This window comes from Hyla sarda, chromosome 1 (genome assembly GCF_029499605.1).
Source record: "Hyla sarda isolate aHylSar1 chromosome 1, aHylSar1.hap1, whole genome shotgun sequence".
Classification (NCBI taxonomy): domain Eukaryota; kingdom Metazoa; phylum Chordata; class Amphibia; order Anura; family Hylidae; genus Hyla; species Hyla sarda.
In genome coordinates, this window is record NC_079189.1 from 286,908,598 (window position 1) to 286,928,864 (window position 20,267).

At 38.3% G+C, this 20,267-nt stretch overlaps 1 protein-coding gene across 10 annotated transcripts in view; it reads left to right on the top strand.

Annotated features, from left to right (window-relative positions):
* CRLF1 (cytokine receptor like factor 1) overlaps positions 1 to 20,267 on the top strand; it is a 128,076-nt gene that overhangs the window by 83,748 nt on the left and 24,061 nt on the right. For all 10 annotated transcript variants that reach the window (XM_056574625.1, XM_056574643.1, XM_056574635.1 and 7 more), the window contains 5 exons: positions 1,055 to 1,333; positions 11,339 to 11,468; positions 15,205 to 15,374; positions 18,399 to 18,556; positions 18,838 to 19,006. In XM_056574625.1, coding sequence (XP_056430600.1) covers positions 1,222 to 1,333; positions 11,339 to 11,468; positions 15,205 to 15,374; positions 18,399 to 18,556; positions 18,838 to 19,006 — 739 coding nt within the window. In that variant the 5' untranslated portion in view covers positions 1,055 to 1,221. The remainder of the gene's footprint in view (positions 1 to 1,054; positions 1,334 to 11,338; positions 11,469 to 15,204; positions 15,375 to 18,398; positions 18,557 to 18,837; positions 19,007 to 20,267) is intronic.

The following is a 20,267-nucleotide window of genomic DNA, read 5'->3' on the forward strand; positions in this document are numbered from 1 at the left end:
TAGTAAAATACAAAATGTTTTGACAGTGGGCCCTAGGAGTAATCGTCTACATATAACTTTTATATTTACCTAACATATTTGTGAAGATACACTAAACTTTAAATGTTCTTTTCTGCAATTAATATTCAAATGTTCCAAAACAACATTTGTAGCCTAGTCTTTTTAAGGAATCAATGCATTATACCAACAAGGACATATGGAGATAGAGGTAGATGGGGCTACACTACAGATTTTGCCTTATTTGGACTATTTAATGCCAACTACTGACATCTTTCCATGACACGATAAGAGTGAGAAATACCAAAGCAAGATGGGATTTTTTTTTTTTGTCATTCCATAGTTAGATTTGACAGACCATTCTTCCATTAGTTAAGGCTCAGACTAGCTATAAAACAAAGATCAAATCAAAGATAAATTGGGGATTTGTCAACTCGTGGAGTTATGCTCCAAAATGACAACCTTCTCAGACCAACCATTCAATTTGTTCAGTAAAAGGTCAGCTTTAGCCACAATATGGCCAGGTACAGCCAGAGAAGACAGTTCAATGAGAAGTAAGTATACCGTCACTTACACCAACAGTAGTCAAATGACGTTCTCAAGGAGTGACTGCTACTCTTTCTGCACCTACTCCGATTGCGGCAGTGCACAATGTAAGTCCACAAGTGAGATGAAATAATAAGAAAGAATAAATGCCAGCACTCACCATTCTGAGATCTTTATTGGAAATATCAGTGCATCTGTACAACTTCGGCGGGCAGGATGTTTGGGGGCAGGGGTATCGGGACAGCACTGTTTCGCGCAGCTCACGTGCTTTCACAGCCAGAGAAGAGCCAGGAAATATGTACGCATCTGTCAGTTCTCTAAGTGATAACAGCTGATGCTAACTAGTAATCTATAATAATGGTTCTCTTAATAGATATATCTATAAAGACATTATTTTCCATACAGGACATATATTAACTGCTTCCACCCCGTGCATACTGTCTCTGGTCCTCTAAAACTCCCCTAACCTCCTAATTCTGTTGTGTAACATGTTTATTCCCTTTTTCTACAGAACCTGCTGTAATAACCCCACAAGACCCAACCTTATCAATAGGATCATCACTAACCGCATCTTGCTTAGTGGACTCTGACTTAAACCTGAAGGCAGAGGAACTGTTCTGGACCCTGAATGGTAGAAGGCTCCCAGCAGATCTGTACACAATACTGAACAGCACAGTCATGAGTGTGGCCTTGAATAACCTGAATGGATCTAAGCAGCAGTCAGGAGATAACCTGGTGTGTCACAGCAAAGACGGGAGAATCCTGGCGGGCTCATGTCTATATGTTGGATGTATGTCTTTAATTCTCAGGCTTAGAAAATATAGGAATGCTAAACTAGATGAATGGCCAATGTTAAGCCTTGATGTACTGTACATCTCTCTAGTTTGATCTTTCAGAGGGGCAAGTCCCAGAAGGTATATCTAACCCTGCACTGAAAGAATAGTGTATTTACAGCCATGTAAGTTAAAGGGAATGTAGGAGAAAAACATTATATAACATATAGTGTCTGGGTGCCTTAAAAATAAAAATGATGACTTTTTGCACTAATCCCCTGCTGCTAACATTACAGTAGTCCCTGATTTCCCTCCACTCACCATTTCTAGTTATATGTCATGTAGGAAACACCTGCTCAAGCCAGTCAATGGCAGTAGGGGTAATGCCTTAGTCAGCGATTCTTTTTGCTGGTATCTCCTGCGTTTCAACAAGTCACCAGGAAGCAGCTGGAGCACTGTTGTAGTTGCAGTGCAGAATATGGGGCAATCAAGAATGCAGTATTTATTAATTTTTTTAAGGCACCCTGACCCCTGGAAATTTAGTTTTTCCATGGACAACCCTTTTTTAGTTAAAGGCTCACGTCCTGCAGCATCTCTGCTCCTATGTCCCATGGATACATTTCCTGTTTTGTTCTCTGGTGGTGCACTATTGTTATTGGGGCATTGAACATACAGCATTGTCATGGGAATATGGGAGCAAAGGACGCGCATGGCACCTGTAATTTTAAGTAATAAGTTAGAATGTAGCAGCAGAGGTGAGACATTTTTAGTAACTGAAACAAAGTAAGATATTTATTGCACCATGGCTCTGTAGGCTCATTTGCACCTCAGCAAATGATTCCCTAAATAACATTGTTCAACTTCAAAGGACTTAAATATCCATTAAAACCTATTACCTCCGCAGCACGTCATTTATTTATTTTCTGTAGTAAAAGTTTCTCTATACTGCAGTCTTTCCTTTAGCAGCCACTTGTAAAATAAACAAATAGTCTCAGAGAAGGAAATATTTACATAAAAACAATAAAAACAGTGAGAGTGAGAATTTTCTTTCACAGTGACATAGGAATATGGTTAAATTATATTATTATATTATTAGTCGTAGTTATAATTTTAATATATAATTTAATGAAACACAGTTTTTCGCGAGTTTAGTATCATGCCCATTTATGATACTGCTACTAAGCTGTCCTAAAGCTGCTATTAAAATACAAAATTAAGAAAGTTTTAGAGCTGAAAAACAATGTATAAATAATAAGTTAGAAGGTGCTATAGTACTGCTGCATTTTTTATTTTATATTTTACATTTACCATAAATTCTTCTTCTTAAGTAAGCTTTAAAGGCCATGGACACCTTTTGAAAATATTTTTGTCTCTTGCATTGTGTTTTTTTTATACTGCAAAAACTATTTTACACATAACTTATAAAAACTTTAAAACATGCTATTGCTTCTACAGCATCTTCAGCTTACTTTGTGAGCTTTATTTTCTCTGTATATTTGAACACAGCATATATGATTCTCCCTTGAAAACTAACCCTTTCTACTCTCCTCTCTTTCTAAGAGAGCAGAAACATGGTAGGAAGTTTTGTCTAATAAAGACTATTTAAAAAGTTGCTTACATTTTTTATTTAGGAAACAAACCAACAATATAATAATAATTATTAATAATTTTAATAATAATAAAATAATAATAATAATAAAATAATAATAATAATGTGTAGCCTTGTAGGGCTTAGTGGTTAGCACTATTGGTTTACAGCACTGGGGTACTAGGACAACATCTCCAACCGGTTTGTATGTTTTCCCTTTGTTTGTGTGTGTTTTTTCCAGGTCTTATAGTTTTCGCCCATACTCCAAAATATACTCATAGGTGGACTTAGATTGCGAGCCTGAATGGCGAAAGAGTCCAATTTAAGTGTAAAGCACTGCAGAATCTGTGTGCACTATATGAATAAGGAATTATGATTATATTAAATAGTGTCATATCATTAGGAAATGCTACTATTGTCTGATTGATAGTTCACTGGCAACCATGACCCAACCATTAGCTAGAGCAAAGTGCCAGTGCCCCTCAGCCTTCACTAGGTTGCCACATGAACAGGCACTGACTTGTTGTATAAACACATTCCCAAGTTCCATATATATATTTGTTTCATTGATGTAGCCTTTCTTTTGCAGGACAAGTTTTATAGTTTTCAAGTTGTACCATTTTGGTACAGTTTTGCCATAGTTTTTGTGACTTTTTTATAGGTCCTTCACCAAGTAGTTTAAATAAGATTACAATTTTACTAATGTGGTGGCACACAAAGTATAGTATTATCTCTTGTGCAACCTCTTTTAAAGTAGCATATACCAAAAGACATGTATTATTAGATAACATTAGGCCTCATGCACATGGCATGGGCATTGTAAGCTAAAGTTCTTGCAGCACTGTATGGCATAAGCTGTTCTGTGCAGTGCAATTTTGAAAGATATTCTCTTTAGAAAGCTAAGAAAATAAAGGAAAGCTCCAAAATATGGCATTTGATAGGACATGCCTCAATTTCTTTCTCTTAAGTTCATTTGAAATTTAAAAATTAGAAAAAAGGTCCATTACTTGTTACTAAAAAATTCTATAACACTCCAGTGCTAAACCTGCTCTCACCAGGGAATAGGAAACCTGCCCGCACGGTTGGTCTGGAGCAAGACCACAGCAGCAATGCAGAACAAATGAAGGTTTCCATCTGGCCAGAGTCCTTAAAACAATAGGCTATAAGAGGCAATAGGCTATAAGACCCTGACGCGTTTTGACCATAGTGGTCTATGGTGGGTCTATGACTAAGACCACAATCTGTTTATTTCAAATCTATTAAAGATTCGATATAAAGCCTATGGTTCTAAGAAATCTGGCCAGCTGGGAAGCTTTACTTGTTTTGCATTACTTGTTACTGTTTTATCCAGAGACATAAGAAAGTTATGTGCATAATAGCTATCTCACACAAATACAAAGTGCAGCTTCTGGTAAAACACCATTATACAGCTGCTCTAAAGGCTGGAATCAGAGACAACTCTTATCCTAATAGTTTAATTCCTCCCTATTTTTCTAATTTGAGAAAAAAAACTTACATTCATTGTCCTTTAGTTTAGAAAATAAACTATGGATATATGATATTATAACTATCTCTACATCTATTTAAACCCATACAATAAAATGAAGACATCATAATAGTCTACGAAATAAACACTGCTAAAAAAAAAAAAGTGATCAATGATCATATCTACTCCAAAATGGCACTAATGAAAGCAGTAAGTCATTCTACAAAAAACAAGCCACCATACAACTGCATCAAGAGAAATATAAAATGTAAGGGGTCTTTAAATGCAGTAAAATAAAAACACATTTTTAATTTTTTTTTATTATGCAAGAATATAAAAAAAAAACATATAGATATGGTATTACTATAATTGAAATTACCCACAAAACAAAGTTATTACATCAGTTATACAGTATGGTAAATTAATGATATGGTATGGTGTTATTCACTATGGTATAATAACATGAACGACCCCAAAACCTCTGTTTTCCAGAACCCCTCCCCAAATTATAAAAAAATCTAAATAATGGATTATATGTACTCCAAAAGAATGCAATTATAAAATACAACTTGCATCACAAAGGACAAGTATCTAGAAAATTACCTATTGTTTAAATCAAGTTTTTATATTAACCATATTTTTGAAGAATTTTTGGTGTTTTTGTATTTTTATTTTTTTATTTTCCATTTAATATCTATATTAAAATAATCTTGAAGTTTTGCATTTTCCATTCTGACCCCTAGGCATAAAATTATTTCTTTTTCCATTATGGCCACTAGGCATGATTTTCCTTTTAATGATCTTTATTTTAAAATAAACCTGAAATCTAGCATTTTTCATTCTATCCACTTGGCAGGATTTTCCATGTTACTAGTTATATTTTATATATATCATTTCCCAACTGTGCCCTCCTTATCAACACAGACAGGATTGCAGGTGACACAGTGTATAGATAACAGTCATACACACACAGCTGTTGCTCGCTGATGAGCCTTCCCCCATCCCACAGAGGGATCTTTTAAAAACTGACCATCATGCCCAAACACCATTTCCATTAATCTGAATTGAACAGCTTCAATCTATTGTTGCCTATGTTCATGTCTATAAGTTGTTAGGAAAGATGTCAACCCCATAAAAATACACAAAAATAATAAATACAAAAACTACAATCATAACAAAAATATAGATTAGAAAAAAAAACATGTTTCACTATATAGCTCTGATCAGTTAAAACAAATCTAGATCATACATTCCCTTTAAGGGGTTAAACCTAACTCTGATTTATAAGATTTAGCTGATTTCATTGTATTGGGAATAATAGAGATTGGTTTCATTCCAAGTAATGAACTCTCCTATGAGGACATGAGGAGTGTGAAGATACTGAAAGCTCCTTTTGCTGTGTACAACTACTCTTCATCCACAGGGAATGATCTAGAAATGTGTTAGAATACCAGTTTGTCAGAATTATATGACAGGGGATTAAAAGTCATTCTACAATCACTATGGGAAGCACAAAACACAAGGAAAAGCTTTCATCATACACTCATACGTAATATGATAGAAGATCTCTTTTTGAGCAATGTGTCTGCATTTCGGATAAGATTTATTTTATTTTTGCAAAACCAACTTTACTTAAAATAACATTGCTACCCAGGTCAGTGGACTCAGATTTTCCATCAAGTCTTTTCCCAGGCTTTTAAGTGCATTTCTTTTGACTATTACCTGGGGCTGCCTTAGTGGAGTCTATGGAAGGTTGAGCTGTCATTACTTAATCCATCTCTCTCCACAGCTACGCTGGTTATTGGCAGATGGCTGAAAGGCAAATTCTACCTATATCTTAGCCTTCTGTTCTCATTTCACAATTCAGATGCTGCTTACATTGTCTTATTCTCAGATGCTAGGAAATCACCTTTAGGATGACACCATGCAACTCAAGTTCAAGCATTCTTTCTTGCACTGTACTGCAGATAATACAATATTCTAATAATACATCAGTTAACCCCTTAAGGACTCAGGGCATACCTGTACGTCCTGAGTCCGCTCCCGTGTGACCCTGCATCATAGCGGGTCGAGTCCGGCCTCTAACAACGGCCGCGACCCGTGGCTAATAGCTAGCGGCACTGATCGCAGTGCCATGTGCTATTAACCCTTTAGATGCTGCATTCAAAGTTGAATGTCACGTCTAATGTGAAAGTAAAACATTGCCGGTTTGCTCAGGGGGCTGTTTGGGATAACAGCGGCGAAATTGCGGCATCCCAGACAGCTGTATGACAGCAGGAGGGTCCCTTACCTTGCCTCCTGGTGTACGATCGCCGAATGACTTCTCAGTGCCTGAGATCCAGGCATGAGCAGTCAAGCGGCAGAATCATTGATCAATGGTTTCCTATGAGAAACCATTGATCAATGTAAAAGATCAGTGTGTGCAGTGATAGGGCGCCCTATGGGAGCTATAACATTGCAAAAAAAAGTGAAAAAAGTGAATAAAGATCATTTAACCCCTTCCCTAATAAAAGTTTGAATCACCCCCCTTTTCCCATAAAAAAAAAACTATGTAAATAAAAATAAACATATGTGGTATCACCGTGTGCAGAAATGTGCAAATTACAAAAATATATAATTAATTTAACCGCACAGTCAATGGCGTACAGGCAAAAAAAAATTCCAAAGTCCAAAATTGCGTATTTTTGGTCACTTTTTATAGCATGAAAAAATGAATAATCAACGATCAATAAGTCTGATCAATACAAATATGGTACCGCTAAAAACTTCAGATCACAGTGCAAAAAATGAGCCCTCATACTACCCCATTCGCGGAAAAATAGAAAAGTTATAGGGGTCAGAAGATGACAATTTTAATTGTATACATTTTCCTGCATGTAGTTATGATTTTTTTTCAGAAGTACGACAAAATCAAACCTATATAAATAAGTAGGGTATCATTTTAATCATATGGACCTACAGAATAAAAAAAAAGGTTTCATTTTTGCGGAAAACGGAAGCCCCCAAAAGTTACAAATTGGTGTTTTTTCTTCAATTTTTTCACACAATGATTTCTTTTCCGTTTTGCCATAGATTTTTGGGTAAACTGACTGATGTCATTATGAAGTAGAATTAGTGGTGCAAAAAATAAGCCATCATATTTTAGATGCAAAATTGAAAGAATTATGATTTTTTTAAAGGTAAGGAGGAAGAAACGAAAGTGCAAAAACGGAAAAACCCTGAGTCAGGTTTCCAGTACACCAGAGATCATTTCATCCACAGTTTGGGATTGGGGATCCTAGGTTTCCATGTAGCGGTTTGACCATAAAAACCCAGTTCTTATGATGATGTTATGCAATTTAGAAGCAGTGTTGCAATTTTTTATTTGCCAGACTGTGCAGTTCAGCTTTACATATGTATTGGTGTAGATTTTAGCTACAATAATTGGCAGTTTCTAGTATAAATTATAGTAAATCTGCTGGGATGTAGAACATCATCCTTTCTCCTACTAAACTTCTTAATTGAGGCTTGCACAAAATTTTCACCAAATAACTAGTATACACAGTTTGATGAATTCCTTTTTTTTTTTTTCAAAGCGGATTCATAATTCTGTGGGGATTAATTAAGATATACAGTGGGGATCAAAAGTTTGAGCACCCCAGGTAAAAATTTGTATTAATGTGCTTAAAGAAGCCAAGGAAAGATGGAAAAATCTCCAAAAGGCATCAAATTACAGATTAGACATTCTTATAATATGTCAACAAAAATTACATTTTATTTCCATCATTTACACTTTCAAAATAACAGAAAACAAAAAAATGGCATCTGCAAAAGTTTGGGCACCCTGCAGAGGTAATATCTTGCACTGCCCCCTTTGGCAGGTATCACAGCTTGTAAATACTTTTTGTAGCCAGCCAAGAGTCTTTCAATTCTTGTTTGAGGTATCTTTGCCCATATTTCCTTACAAAAGTCTTCCAGTTCTTTGAGATCTCTCGGCTGTCTGTCACGCACTGCTCTTTTAAGGTCTATCCATAGATTTTCAATTATCTTGAGGTCAGGAGATTGTGAAGGCCATGGTAAAACCTTCAGTTTACGCCTCTTGATGTAATCCCCCATGGATTTCGAGGTGTGTTTAGGATCATTATCCATTTGGAGAAGCCATCCTTTCTTTAACTTCAGTTTTTTCACAGGTGGCATCAAGGTAGCAACCAAAATTTGCTGAAATTTTATTGAATCTATTTTTTCTTCTACTCGTGAGATGTTCTCAATGCCACTGGCTGCAATACAACCCCAAAGCATGATTGATCCATCCCCTTGCTTAACAGTTGGACAGAGGTTCTTTTCATTAAATTCTGTTCCCCTTCTTCTCCAAATGTACCTTTGCTCATTCCGGCCAAAAAGTTTAATTTTAACCTCATCGGTCCACAGAACTTGTTTCCAAATTCATCAGGCTTGTCTATATGTTCATTTGCAAAGTTCAAATGCTGATTTTTGTGGTGAGGACATAGAAGAGGTGTTCTTCTGATGACGCTTCCATGAAGACTATATTTATACAAGTATCTCTTTATAGTGGAAAAGTGTACCACAACTCCAATGTCTGCCAGATCTTTCTGGAGGGATTGTGCAGTCAAACGTAGGTTTTGAACTGTATTTCTCACAATCCTGCGAGCTGTTCTGTCTGATCTGGATTCTTCCAGATCTTACTTTAACTTCCACTGTTCTCGATGACTGCCATTTCTTAATTACATTCCGAACATAGGATATTGACATCTGAAAACGTTTTGCTATCTTCTTATAGCCTTCTCCAGCTTTGTGAGCGTCAACTATTTTCAGTTTCAGATTTCTAGACAACTGCTTAGAAGAACCCATGGTGCTGATTGTTGGGGCAGGGTCAGAAGAGTCTGGGCATTTAACTCCTTAAGGACCACGGGTTTTAAAAATTAAAATCAAAACCCTTTAAATTTTGCACCTAAAAATCCATATGATGGCTTATTTTTTGAGCCACCAATTCTACTTTGCAGTGACATCAGTCATTTTACCCAAACATCTACGGCGAAACAGAAAAAAAATCATTGTGCGACGAAATTGAAGAAAAAACACCATTTTGTAACTTTTGGGGTAAAAATGACACCTTATCTTTGTTCTGTAGGTCCATACAATTAAAATGATACCCTACTTATATAGGTTTGATTTTGTCGTACTTCTGTAAAAAAATCATAACTACATGCAGAAATATTTATACGTTTAAAATTGTCATCTTCTGACCCCTATAACTTTTTTATTTTACCGCTTATCGGGTTTTTATTGGTAACATTTTTGTATTGATTGGACTTTTTTGTCGATTTTTATTCATTTTTTCATGATATAGAAAGTGACCAAAAATACGTTATTTTGGCCTTTGGAATTTTTTTGCACGTACGCCATTGACCGTGCGGTTTAAGTAATGATATATTTTTATAGTTCGGACATTTACACATGCGGTGATACCACATATGTTTATATTTGTTTTTATTTAAATTTTTTTATGGGAAAAGGGGGCTGATTCAAACTTTTATTAGGGAAAGGGTTAAATGGCATAGGGACCTATAACACTGCACCCACTGATCTTATACCCTGCTCCCTGCAAAGCCATAGCTTTGCATTGATCAGTGTTATCGGCGGTCGATTGCTCAAGCCTGCATCTCAGGCTTGGAGCAATCAATCGCTGAAGGGACATGCCAGAGGAAGGTAAGAGGACCTCCGCTTGTTTCCCAGCTGATCGGGACACCGCATTTTCACTGCGGTGGTCCCGATCAGCCCCACTGAGGGTTAATAGCGCGCGGGACAGCGCGTGGGACAGCGATCACTGCCGCCCGCTATTAGCCCCGGGTCCCGGCTTCAGATACACCGCATGACCCCGCGTTATAAATGCGGGAGCCTGCCAAGGACGTAAATATACGTTAAAACCTTTGAGATTGACATCACCTGGTCTTCGCAGATGATGATTGAGAACAATCCATGACACTGGCAGGTCTCAGCTTTGCAAAGGGAGCAGTGCATGCTCTAAATTCTCCAGGGTGCCCAAACTTTTGCAGACGCCATTTTTTGTTTTCTGTTATTTTGGAAATGTAAATGATGGAAATAAAATCTAACTTTTGTCGACATATTATAAGAATGTCTAATCTGTAATTTGATGCCTTTTGGAGATTTTTCCACATTAATACAAATTTTTACCTGGGGTGACCAAACTTTTGATCCCCACTGCAGAGGAAAATGGTAAATCTACCAATAGCCTGTGTCCTTACTGCATACTGTTTTACTTTTTTTTTTTTTATTGAGCAATAAAACAGTATGCAGTAGGCTCCAGTGCTGGCTCTAGTGATGACTTTATCATACAACTCTTAATGCAAAATATTTGGAGCTCATATTCAGAGATTTATCTGTAATATATTCCAAATTGATACACAGAATTCTGGACTTATATAGATGGACTTATATAGATTTACAAACAAAATTGTTTCAAGGATGGACATTAACTTAAAGGATCACACGGGTGTATTTTGCTGCAGAGGGTGTATTCACATGTACATACAGGATCTGTTGTATATTTGATGTGCAGGATTTGAAGCTTCAAATTGTATGCAGCAATATTTAATATAAGCTACTGTCAATGACTGAACACAACTACAATTCTGCAGCTTCAAATATGCAACAGATCCTGTCCAGGGGAATATACCCTAAACGCTATGTTTGATTCCACAAAATATGTATCTGAGTATCATAATTGTTTATCCCTGTTTCTAGGCCTAATTTATTGTAGAATATCTTCTGTCTTTGTGCTGGAAATTTTTTTTTTTATGTCCCAGTCTTTAGCATTATTTAATGTGACCTAGTTTTATGATACATACCAAATGAAAGTATTAACTAGCAAATTAAATAAGACATTTGATTTCTAACAAGAAATATATTTTTCTTATTACTTTGGTTTAGTACCACCAGAGAAACCAACCAATATAACATGCTGGTCAAAGAACATGAAAGATTTAACTTGTAAATGGGTTCCTGGGAGTGAAGGAGAGACCTACCTGCACACCAACTACACTTTGAAATACAAGCTCAGGTATTTGCATACCATAAAGCTACATAATTGATGTTTATGCTTGTTAAATGATGTAGGAATACCCCCACCATTTGGACTCTGTTCATATCTACTGTATATCATAGACATCATTTATAATGAAAACCATAACCCTGTGCTAGATCCTTCATTGGCTGAGACGCATATAATGGCAGTGGAAAATCTAAATAGAGCTTCCAGGGCATGTGTGAACACAGTCCTAGTCTGTCATAGCAACATGAATTTTACAAAGAATAAGTACCGTATATACTCGAGTATAAGCCGAGTTTTTCAGCATGATTTTTCGTGCTGAAAACACCCCCCTCGGCATATACTCGAGTGAATTCTCCGCCCTCAGTGGTCTTCAACCTGCGGACCTCCAGATGTTTCAAAACTACAACTCCCAGCAAGCCTGGGCAGCCATCGGCTGTCCGGGCTTGCTGGGAGTTGTAGTTTTGAAACCTCTGGAGGTCCGCAGGTTGAAGACCACTGCGGCCTTCGACATCATCCAGCCCCCCCCTCTCACCCCCTTTAGTTCTATACTCACCTCCGCTCGGCGGAACGTTAGGGTGCCCTGGTCCGGTGCTGCAGGACTGTCCGGTGGGGAGGTCGTCCGGTGGGATAGTGGTTCCGGGCTGCCATCTTCACCGGGAGGCCTCTTCTCTGCGCTTCGGGCCCGGCCCCGGAATAGTCACGTTGCCTTGACGACGACGCAGAGGGATGTTCATTACCAACGTCCCTCTGCGTCGTCGTCAAGGCAATGCCTCTATTACGGGCCCGAAGCGCGGTGAAGATGGCAGCCCGGAACCACTATCCCACCGGACGACCTCCCCACCGGACAGTCCTGCAGCACCGGACCAGCGCACCCTAACGTCCCGCCGAGCGGAGGTGAGTACAGAACTAAAGGGGGTGAGAGGGGGGGGGGGCTGGATGATGTCGAAGGCAGCAGTGGTCTTCAACCTGCGGACCTCCAGAGGTTTCAAAACTACAACTCCCAGCAAGCCCGGACAGCCGATGGCTGCCCGGGCTTGCTGGGAGTTGTAGTTTTGAAACATCTGGAGGTCCGCAGGTTGGAGACCACTGTATCAAGGGGATGATGAAGGGGGGTGTGGGATAATGACAAGGGGATGATGAAGAGGGGGTGTGGGATGATGACAAGGGGATGATGAAGGGGGGGTGTGGGATGATGACAAGGGGATGATGAAGGGGGGTGTGGGATGAGGACAAGGGGATGATGAAGGGGGGGTGGGATGAGGACAAGGGGATGATGAAGGGGGGTGTGGGATGATGACAAGGGGATGATGAAGGGGGTGTGTGGGATGATGACAAGGGGATGATGACAGGCAGTGATGATAAAGGGGGGATGATGACAGGGTGATGATGATGAGGGTGTTAATGACGGGGGTCTGGATGATGACAGGGGGGATGATGTATTTCCCACCCTAGGCTTATACTCGAGTCAATAACTTTTTTTTTTTTTTTTTTTTTTTTTTTTTTTTTTTTTCCCCTGGGATTTTGGGGTGAAATTAGGGGCCTCGGCTTATATTCGGGTCGGCTTATACTCGAGTATATACGGTAGTGGGTATCATTGATAAAAACTAGTGTTAAGAAACAGCCTATAGCTGTCTATAGCTAACAATTATAATACTACTTATTTTCTAGTCTGATTGGTTGCTATGACCACATTTCGGGGTAAATATTCAAGGCTAAATTTGCCCTTTTTTGCTTGTAAACCACCTGATTTTTTTTTTAAAGTGTCTGTCACCTCACATATTTTTACAAGAATTTTGCCTTATTTGCACCCACCATAAACAACTTAAGGAAAAACTCCAACAACAAAGAATGTAAGCAGAATAATAAATCAAACTTTATTAGTTATGAAAAACATACATAAATAATGCAAATAAAATCAGTAAAGTATATTACTAAGGCACCATGATATACTTATAGGAAAATGCTGTGGGGCAAACACATACATCATAGTAGGTAAAGGTGAATGGTCACCCAAAATGTGGTCTAAGTCCAAGTATAAATAATGACAGAACAATGCTGCAACAGTACATACATAGGTCCACACACTAAATAAAAAAATCTATTTACCTATCTTACACAATGCACTGGGACCACCACATATGTACATGGGGTACATAATATTGTGCAGGTCCTCTTCATGCTGCCAAAATAGTCTTGACCAATTGAAGCATTGATTACTATCTGGCACCAAGACATTGGCAGCAGATCCTTTAAGCCCTGTAAATTGTGAAGCAGGGCCCCCATGGATTAGACTTGTTTTCCCATTGGATATCACATATGCTTAATCAAATTGAGATCTGCTGAATTTGGAGTCAACATTCTGAACTCTTTGGGGGAAGTTTATCAAAACCTGTCCAGAGGATAAGTTGCTGAGTTGTCTATAGCAACCAAACAGATCGCTTCTTTCATTTTTCCAAGCCCTTTTCAAAAATGAATGAAGCAATCTGATTGGTTGCTATGGGTAACTCAGCAGCTTATCCTCTGGACAGGTTTTGAGAAATCTCCCCCTTTGTTCCTTAAGCCATTCTTGAATATTTTTTGCAGTGTGTCACAGGGTATTGTCTTGCTCAAAGGACACAAATGTTTTTCATTGCAATGAAGGGGTGTGCTTAGCTTGTACAATGTATAAGTATGTGGTATGTGTCAAATTGAAAGCCACATTAATGCCAGGTCCCAAAGTTTTCCAGCAGAAAATTTCCCAGAGCATCACACTACCTCTATATGCTTGCCATTTTCTAGTGCCATCTTTTTCCCAAGTAAGAAATGTTATTAAAATATAATGTAATTGATCAAACTAAACCACCTTATTTCATTGCTCCATGGCCCAGTTGTAATGCTTGTGTGCTCCCATAGATTTTTTAAGAGGTGGACTTATGGTCAGCAGGGGATTCCCAGTGATCTTAGCTACACAGCCCCATACACAGCAAGCTGCAATGCAGTTTGTTCTGACATCTATTATTGTATCATAGCCAGCATTAATATTTTCAGCAATTTGTGCTACAGTAGATGTTTTGTGGGATCGGACCAAACATCAATGAACCTGAACAGTGTCCATGACCCTGTTGCTACATTTTGTAGGTACAAACCACTGCATGCTAGAAACATCCCACAGGATCTGTCATTTTGAAGATACTCCTGCCTAGCTTACCGTTGCCTAGCCTTCACGTCACATAGATCCTTACACTTGCCCATTTTTTGCCTCATATAGCCCACTCCTTGCCAGATGCCATTGTCACAAGATAATGTGCACTTCACTTTCTTTGCCTATTCATACTTTTTTCAATAGTTTGCTCCATCAGCAAGCAGGAACTTTCCCCTGCCAGGCAAAAACTCATGTGTCTCAATTGGCTGTCAGTTAAATGGGGTGGGTGGATGCAAGAGGGTCATGGGGTGGTGATAAAGAGGACATGGGCTGGACTTGCCTTGGCTTTGGCCATGCAGAGGAACACCACCTGATTACTCCAGCCTCATTTGCTTATTAACAAAAAGGCTTATATCTTGAAGCAAAAATAAGGCTATCAAAGATAACAATAGATATGCCCAGAATCATGATGTAGCCATGTGCTTATTTACACCCCTGTTTCCCTGCTGACGGGTCCACTTTTAATAATGGTGTGTAAAAAATGTAACTTATTCTAAGAATTTGCAGTGGTCTAAAGGTGTAATTTATTACAGATAAGAAATCAATGATTTGCATACATTTCAGGTGGTATGGCAGAGATAATACATGTCAAGAATATCACACTGTGGGTCAGTATTCCTGCCACATTCCTAAAGATCTTGCCCTCTTTACACCCTATGAGATTTGGGTGGAAGCTTCAAACAGACTGGGATCCACTACATCTGATATAATAACCCTGGACATTCTTGATGTGGGTAAGATATCTAAAAGCTTGTCTATGCCCTGCAGATACAATTAGTGGGTAAATTGCTTGGCATGGAACTTTTTATTTGAACCTTAAAGACAGTCACTGAATATAACTAGAAATTCCAGAGGTGGTTAAAGTAATGCTTCCTTTGCATTTAAAATCTTGCTTCTTCCTATAGTTTAATTAAAACTTAGAGCAAATATGACCAGTTTACAATATTTCAGGAATATTTTATTTGGCCATACTGCACTTTTCACTGCATGAAATGTAACTGTCCCAATAGCAGGTGATGATTCTGAGGACACTCTCAATCTTAACAACATTTTTCATAAATGCACACCCAAAAACGTATTCATACATCATTTCAATTTACATAACTAAATTCTTACCTAGCCATAAATAGGAGAATTACCACTCTCTGCATTTATACACTGCATGTCCACTTATATGGGGTAGTAAACTCTATTGTCACTGTTGTACATACAAACCATATGGTTCAAAAGGACTAAGAGGTCAAATGACTCCTGTAATAACCTCAAAGAGTGCTAAACTGCAGCAGAGAGTTATCTTTTATGGATGCATTGACACAAGTTAAAAATGCTGACGATCTTACACTTCACAAAATCAGCAACATGTCCACAAGTAAATTTGCAGTGGCAAATCCACACTTAATTAAGAATCAATAATATCATGGTGTGTAAAGGAATAAATTACAGATGTCAATAGCTCATTGGTGCTCATTGGACACCCACAACATGGTCGTGGGGGGTCTGATCAGCTAAGGTTTCGGCTTAACAGCCTCCTGTGGTCAGATTGTCCCTCCAATGATGCTGCCTGGCTGAGTCAAGCTGTATCAATGGAGAGCCGATCACACTGTACAATGTTATGCAATAGGCATAGCATTGTGCAGTGAATGCAATCTAATGATCGCATGCATTAGTGTGCTATGTGTTAAATAAAATGAAAATGTTTTCAAAATTATATAAAAAGCCCCTCCAATAATAAAAATAAATAAATAATAAACATATTAGGCATTACCAAATGCTGAGTTGCCCAAACTATTCAAATATACTGTTTATGATCCCGCACGGTGAGTAAGGTAAATTTGTAAAAAAAATACTAAACGGGAAAATTTTTTTTTTTTTTTCTGGTTGCAATATATTTTAGAAAAATATCAATAAAAAGTCGAGAAAAAGTCCCATCTAAACAAAAATGGTATAGATAAAAACTAAAGATCATGGCGCAAAAGTCCTCATACAACCTGTATGTGGAAAAATAAAAAAGTGTTGTTGGTCAAATTAGGCCAATTTTAATCCTACTGATCTTGTTAAAAAAAGTAGACTTTTCAGTTTCCCCACACAAGTAATACATTTTTTTTGTTTCATAATAGATTGTATAATAAAATAAAAGGTGTCATCACAGAGAACAATTAGTTGCACAAAAAACAAGCCCACGTTTGGATCTGTAGATGGAAAAAATAAAATGGTATGGTTCTTAACCCCTTAAGGACTCAGGGTTTTTCCGTTTTTGCACTTTCGTTTTTTCCTCCTTACCTTTTAAAAATCATAACCCTTTCAATTTTCCACCTAAAAATCCATATTATGGCTTATTTTTTGCGTCGCCAATTCTACTTTGCAGTGACATTAGTCATTTTACCCAAAAATGCACGGCGAAACGGAAAAAAAAATCATTGTGCGACAAAATCGAAAAAAAAATGCCATTTTGTAATTTTTGGGGGCTTCCGTTTCTACGCAGTGCATATTTCGGTAAAAATTACACCTTATCATTATTCTGTAGGTCCATACGTTTAAAATGATACCCTACTTATATAGGTTTGATTTTGTCGCACTTCTGGAAAAAATCATAACTACATGCAGGAAAATTTATACGTTTAAAAATGTCATCTTCTGACCCCTATAACTTTTTTATTTTTCCACGTATGGGGCGGTATGAGGACTCATTTTTTGCGCCGTGATCTTAAGTTTTTATCAGTATGATTTTTGTTTTGATCGGACTTTTTGATCACTTTTTATTCATTTTTTAATGTTTTAAAAAGTGACCAAAATACGCTTTTTTGGACTTTGGAATTTTTTTGCGCGTACGCCATTGACCGTACGGCTTAATTAATGATATATTTTTATAGTTCGGACATTTACGCACGCGGCGATACCACATATGTTTATTTATTTATTTTTTTACACTGTTTTATTTTTTTTATGTGAAACTTTTATTAGGGAAGGGAAGGGGTTAAATGACCTTTATTAACACTTTTTTTTACTTTTTTTTTGCAGTGTTATAGGTCCCATAGGGACCTATAACACTGCACACACTGATCTCTCATCCTGATCATAGGCGTGTATTAACACGCCTGTGATCAGCATTATCGGCGCTTGACTGCTCCTGCCTGGATCTCAGGCACGGAGCAGTCATTCGTCGATCGGACACCGAGGAGGCAGGTAAGAGCCCTCCCGGTGTCCGATCAGCTGTTCGGGACGCCACGATTTCACCGCGGCGGTCCCGAACAGCCCGACTGAGCAGCCGGGATACTTTCAGTTTCACTTTAGAAGCGGCGGTCAGCTTTGACCGCCGCTTCTAAAGGGTTAATACCGCACATCGCCGCGATCGGCGATGTGTGGTATTAGCCGCGGGTCCCAGCCGTTGATGAGCGCCGGGACCGACGCGATATGATGCGGGATCGCGGCGCGATCCCGCTTCATATTGCGGGAGCTGGCGCAGGACGTAAATATACGTCCTGCGTCGTTAAGGGGTTAAAAGGAGAGGAAAACTACAAAAATGAACATATATAAACATGCGGTGATTTTGAAATCCTCACCGAATTATTCTGCAGCATGTGAACAACATTTCTAAATAGCCTAACCAATTTGCTGAAAATGCAATATGTTATGGATTTCCAGCACTCAAATTTAGTTTGCACGTTGGTAACAACGTAACAATGGGTTTACTGATGTGGCAGATTTGGTTTAGCTTTTACAATGTGAATACATACTCTAACAATGTCTGATTGTTTTAGTCACCACAGACCCCCCATCAGATGTCCATGTGAGTCGTGTAGGGGATTTGGAAGACCAACTGAGCGTTCGCTGGAGTTCTCCTCCTGCTTTGAAAGACTTCCTCTTTCAAGCCAAATACCAGATTCGCTATAGAGTAGAAGATAGCATGGAATGGAAGGTATATGCTGTATACAAATATTGTTACAAATATTGTTATAAATAATTAGGTAAATCCCAGTGCCTTTCTGCTTACCTTTCATAAGGTAGGTACAAAAATAGCAGGGCACAATTCTTATCAAAAGTAAAAGAGTTAATTCATCAATATATGAAACATTCACTGTAAGAATATCATAACATTTTGTATCACTGTAAAAATCTAAATAGTTAATAAAGCTATCTATAGATACATATACCTGCAAATGTCCAGCCTACCTAGTAGATTGTCTCTTTTCTTCTCAGGTAGTCGATGATGTGGGAAACCAGACATCCTGTCGTCTAGCTGGGTTGAAACCTGGAACCGTTTATTTTGTTCAGGTTCGGTGTAACCCTTTTGGAATCTATGGATCTAAAAAAGCAGGAATTTGGAGTGACTGGAGCAATCCAACAGCTGCCTCTACTCCAAGAAGTGGTTAGTTCCATATTAACATGTAAACCAATTTTCTTTGTTGTCACATATATTGTTTGAATACATATATTGTTGGAAGCTTATTCTATTTCATCCCTTGTAAAATGGGTTAGTTACCCAATAAATATCTTGAGATAAGTTGAAAACACCATAAAATGCTTAAGAATATGATTCGTCCTTTAGGACCAATGGTAAAACATGGTACTACATTTCCAATTAGCATTTTAATCTAAAGGGTCAGAACAATTGATGTATTCTGCACTCTATTCTCTAGCTAATCGCTGCAAATGGGTGTAAAGTTGCATCCCATTTGCATGAAGGGTGTATGGAGCACACTCAAGAGCTGGGCTTACTCCATACCCAACGGCTCACGGCTGCTTTCAGCAGCTTAGGGTCATCACTTGGAGCAATTATAATGCCGGCTACTTAATGTAGTAAAACATAACAAAAACTATACAAATTGGGTATTGTGGAAATATAAAAGAGTTATTGGAATTATAGAATGTGAGGAGGAAAAGACAAAAATGCAAAAATGAAATTGACCTGATCCTGAGGGAGTAAAGGGGTTTTCCCATGCATCAAAGTTTGTAATAAAGCCTATATCACTGTACATTTCTTCTTCCCCATGAATCTGATCACTTCCTGGTTTCCTCTCTGTACTGTTGATTTACTACAAAACACACACTTTCCCACAATCCCACTTGCTTTCCTACACAGAAAAGACTAACAAGGAGTATGCAGCTAAAGGGGTACTCCGGCCCTAATACATCTTATCACCTATCCAAAGGATAGGGGATAAGATGTATGATTGTGGGGTTCCCGCAATCTGTCATTGCGCACCCACCTTTGTGAGCTCTCCGCAGTGCTGGAGGCTCCGAGTGTGTAGCATGACGACCACCGGGCCAGAGTATCGTGACATAATGACTCTGCCCCCGTGTGATGGTATGCCCCGCCCACTTAATGCAAGTCACGCCCCCACGATCACACATCTTATCCCCTAGATAAGATGTATTAGGGCCAGAGTATCCATTTAAACTGAGCATGTGTGATCATTTCCGTGGATGCCTTAGGATGGTAATTTTTCAGAAATGCTTGTACATTGGAAATATGTTTAATTTGACATAATGCATCAGTTTAGATTCTTTATAATAAAACCCCTTTAACCTCTTTCTTGTCCAGTGTAGTAGCTATAGGGATTGCAGTGGTCGCATGGAGAACCAAGCTCAAAAGCATGGAAGCCCAAATACCCCCTTTACCACAACAG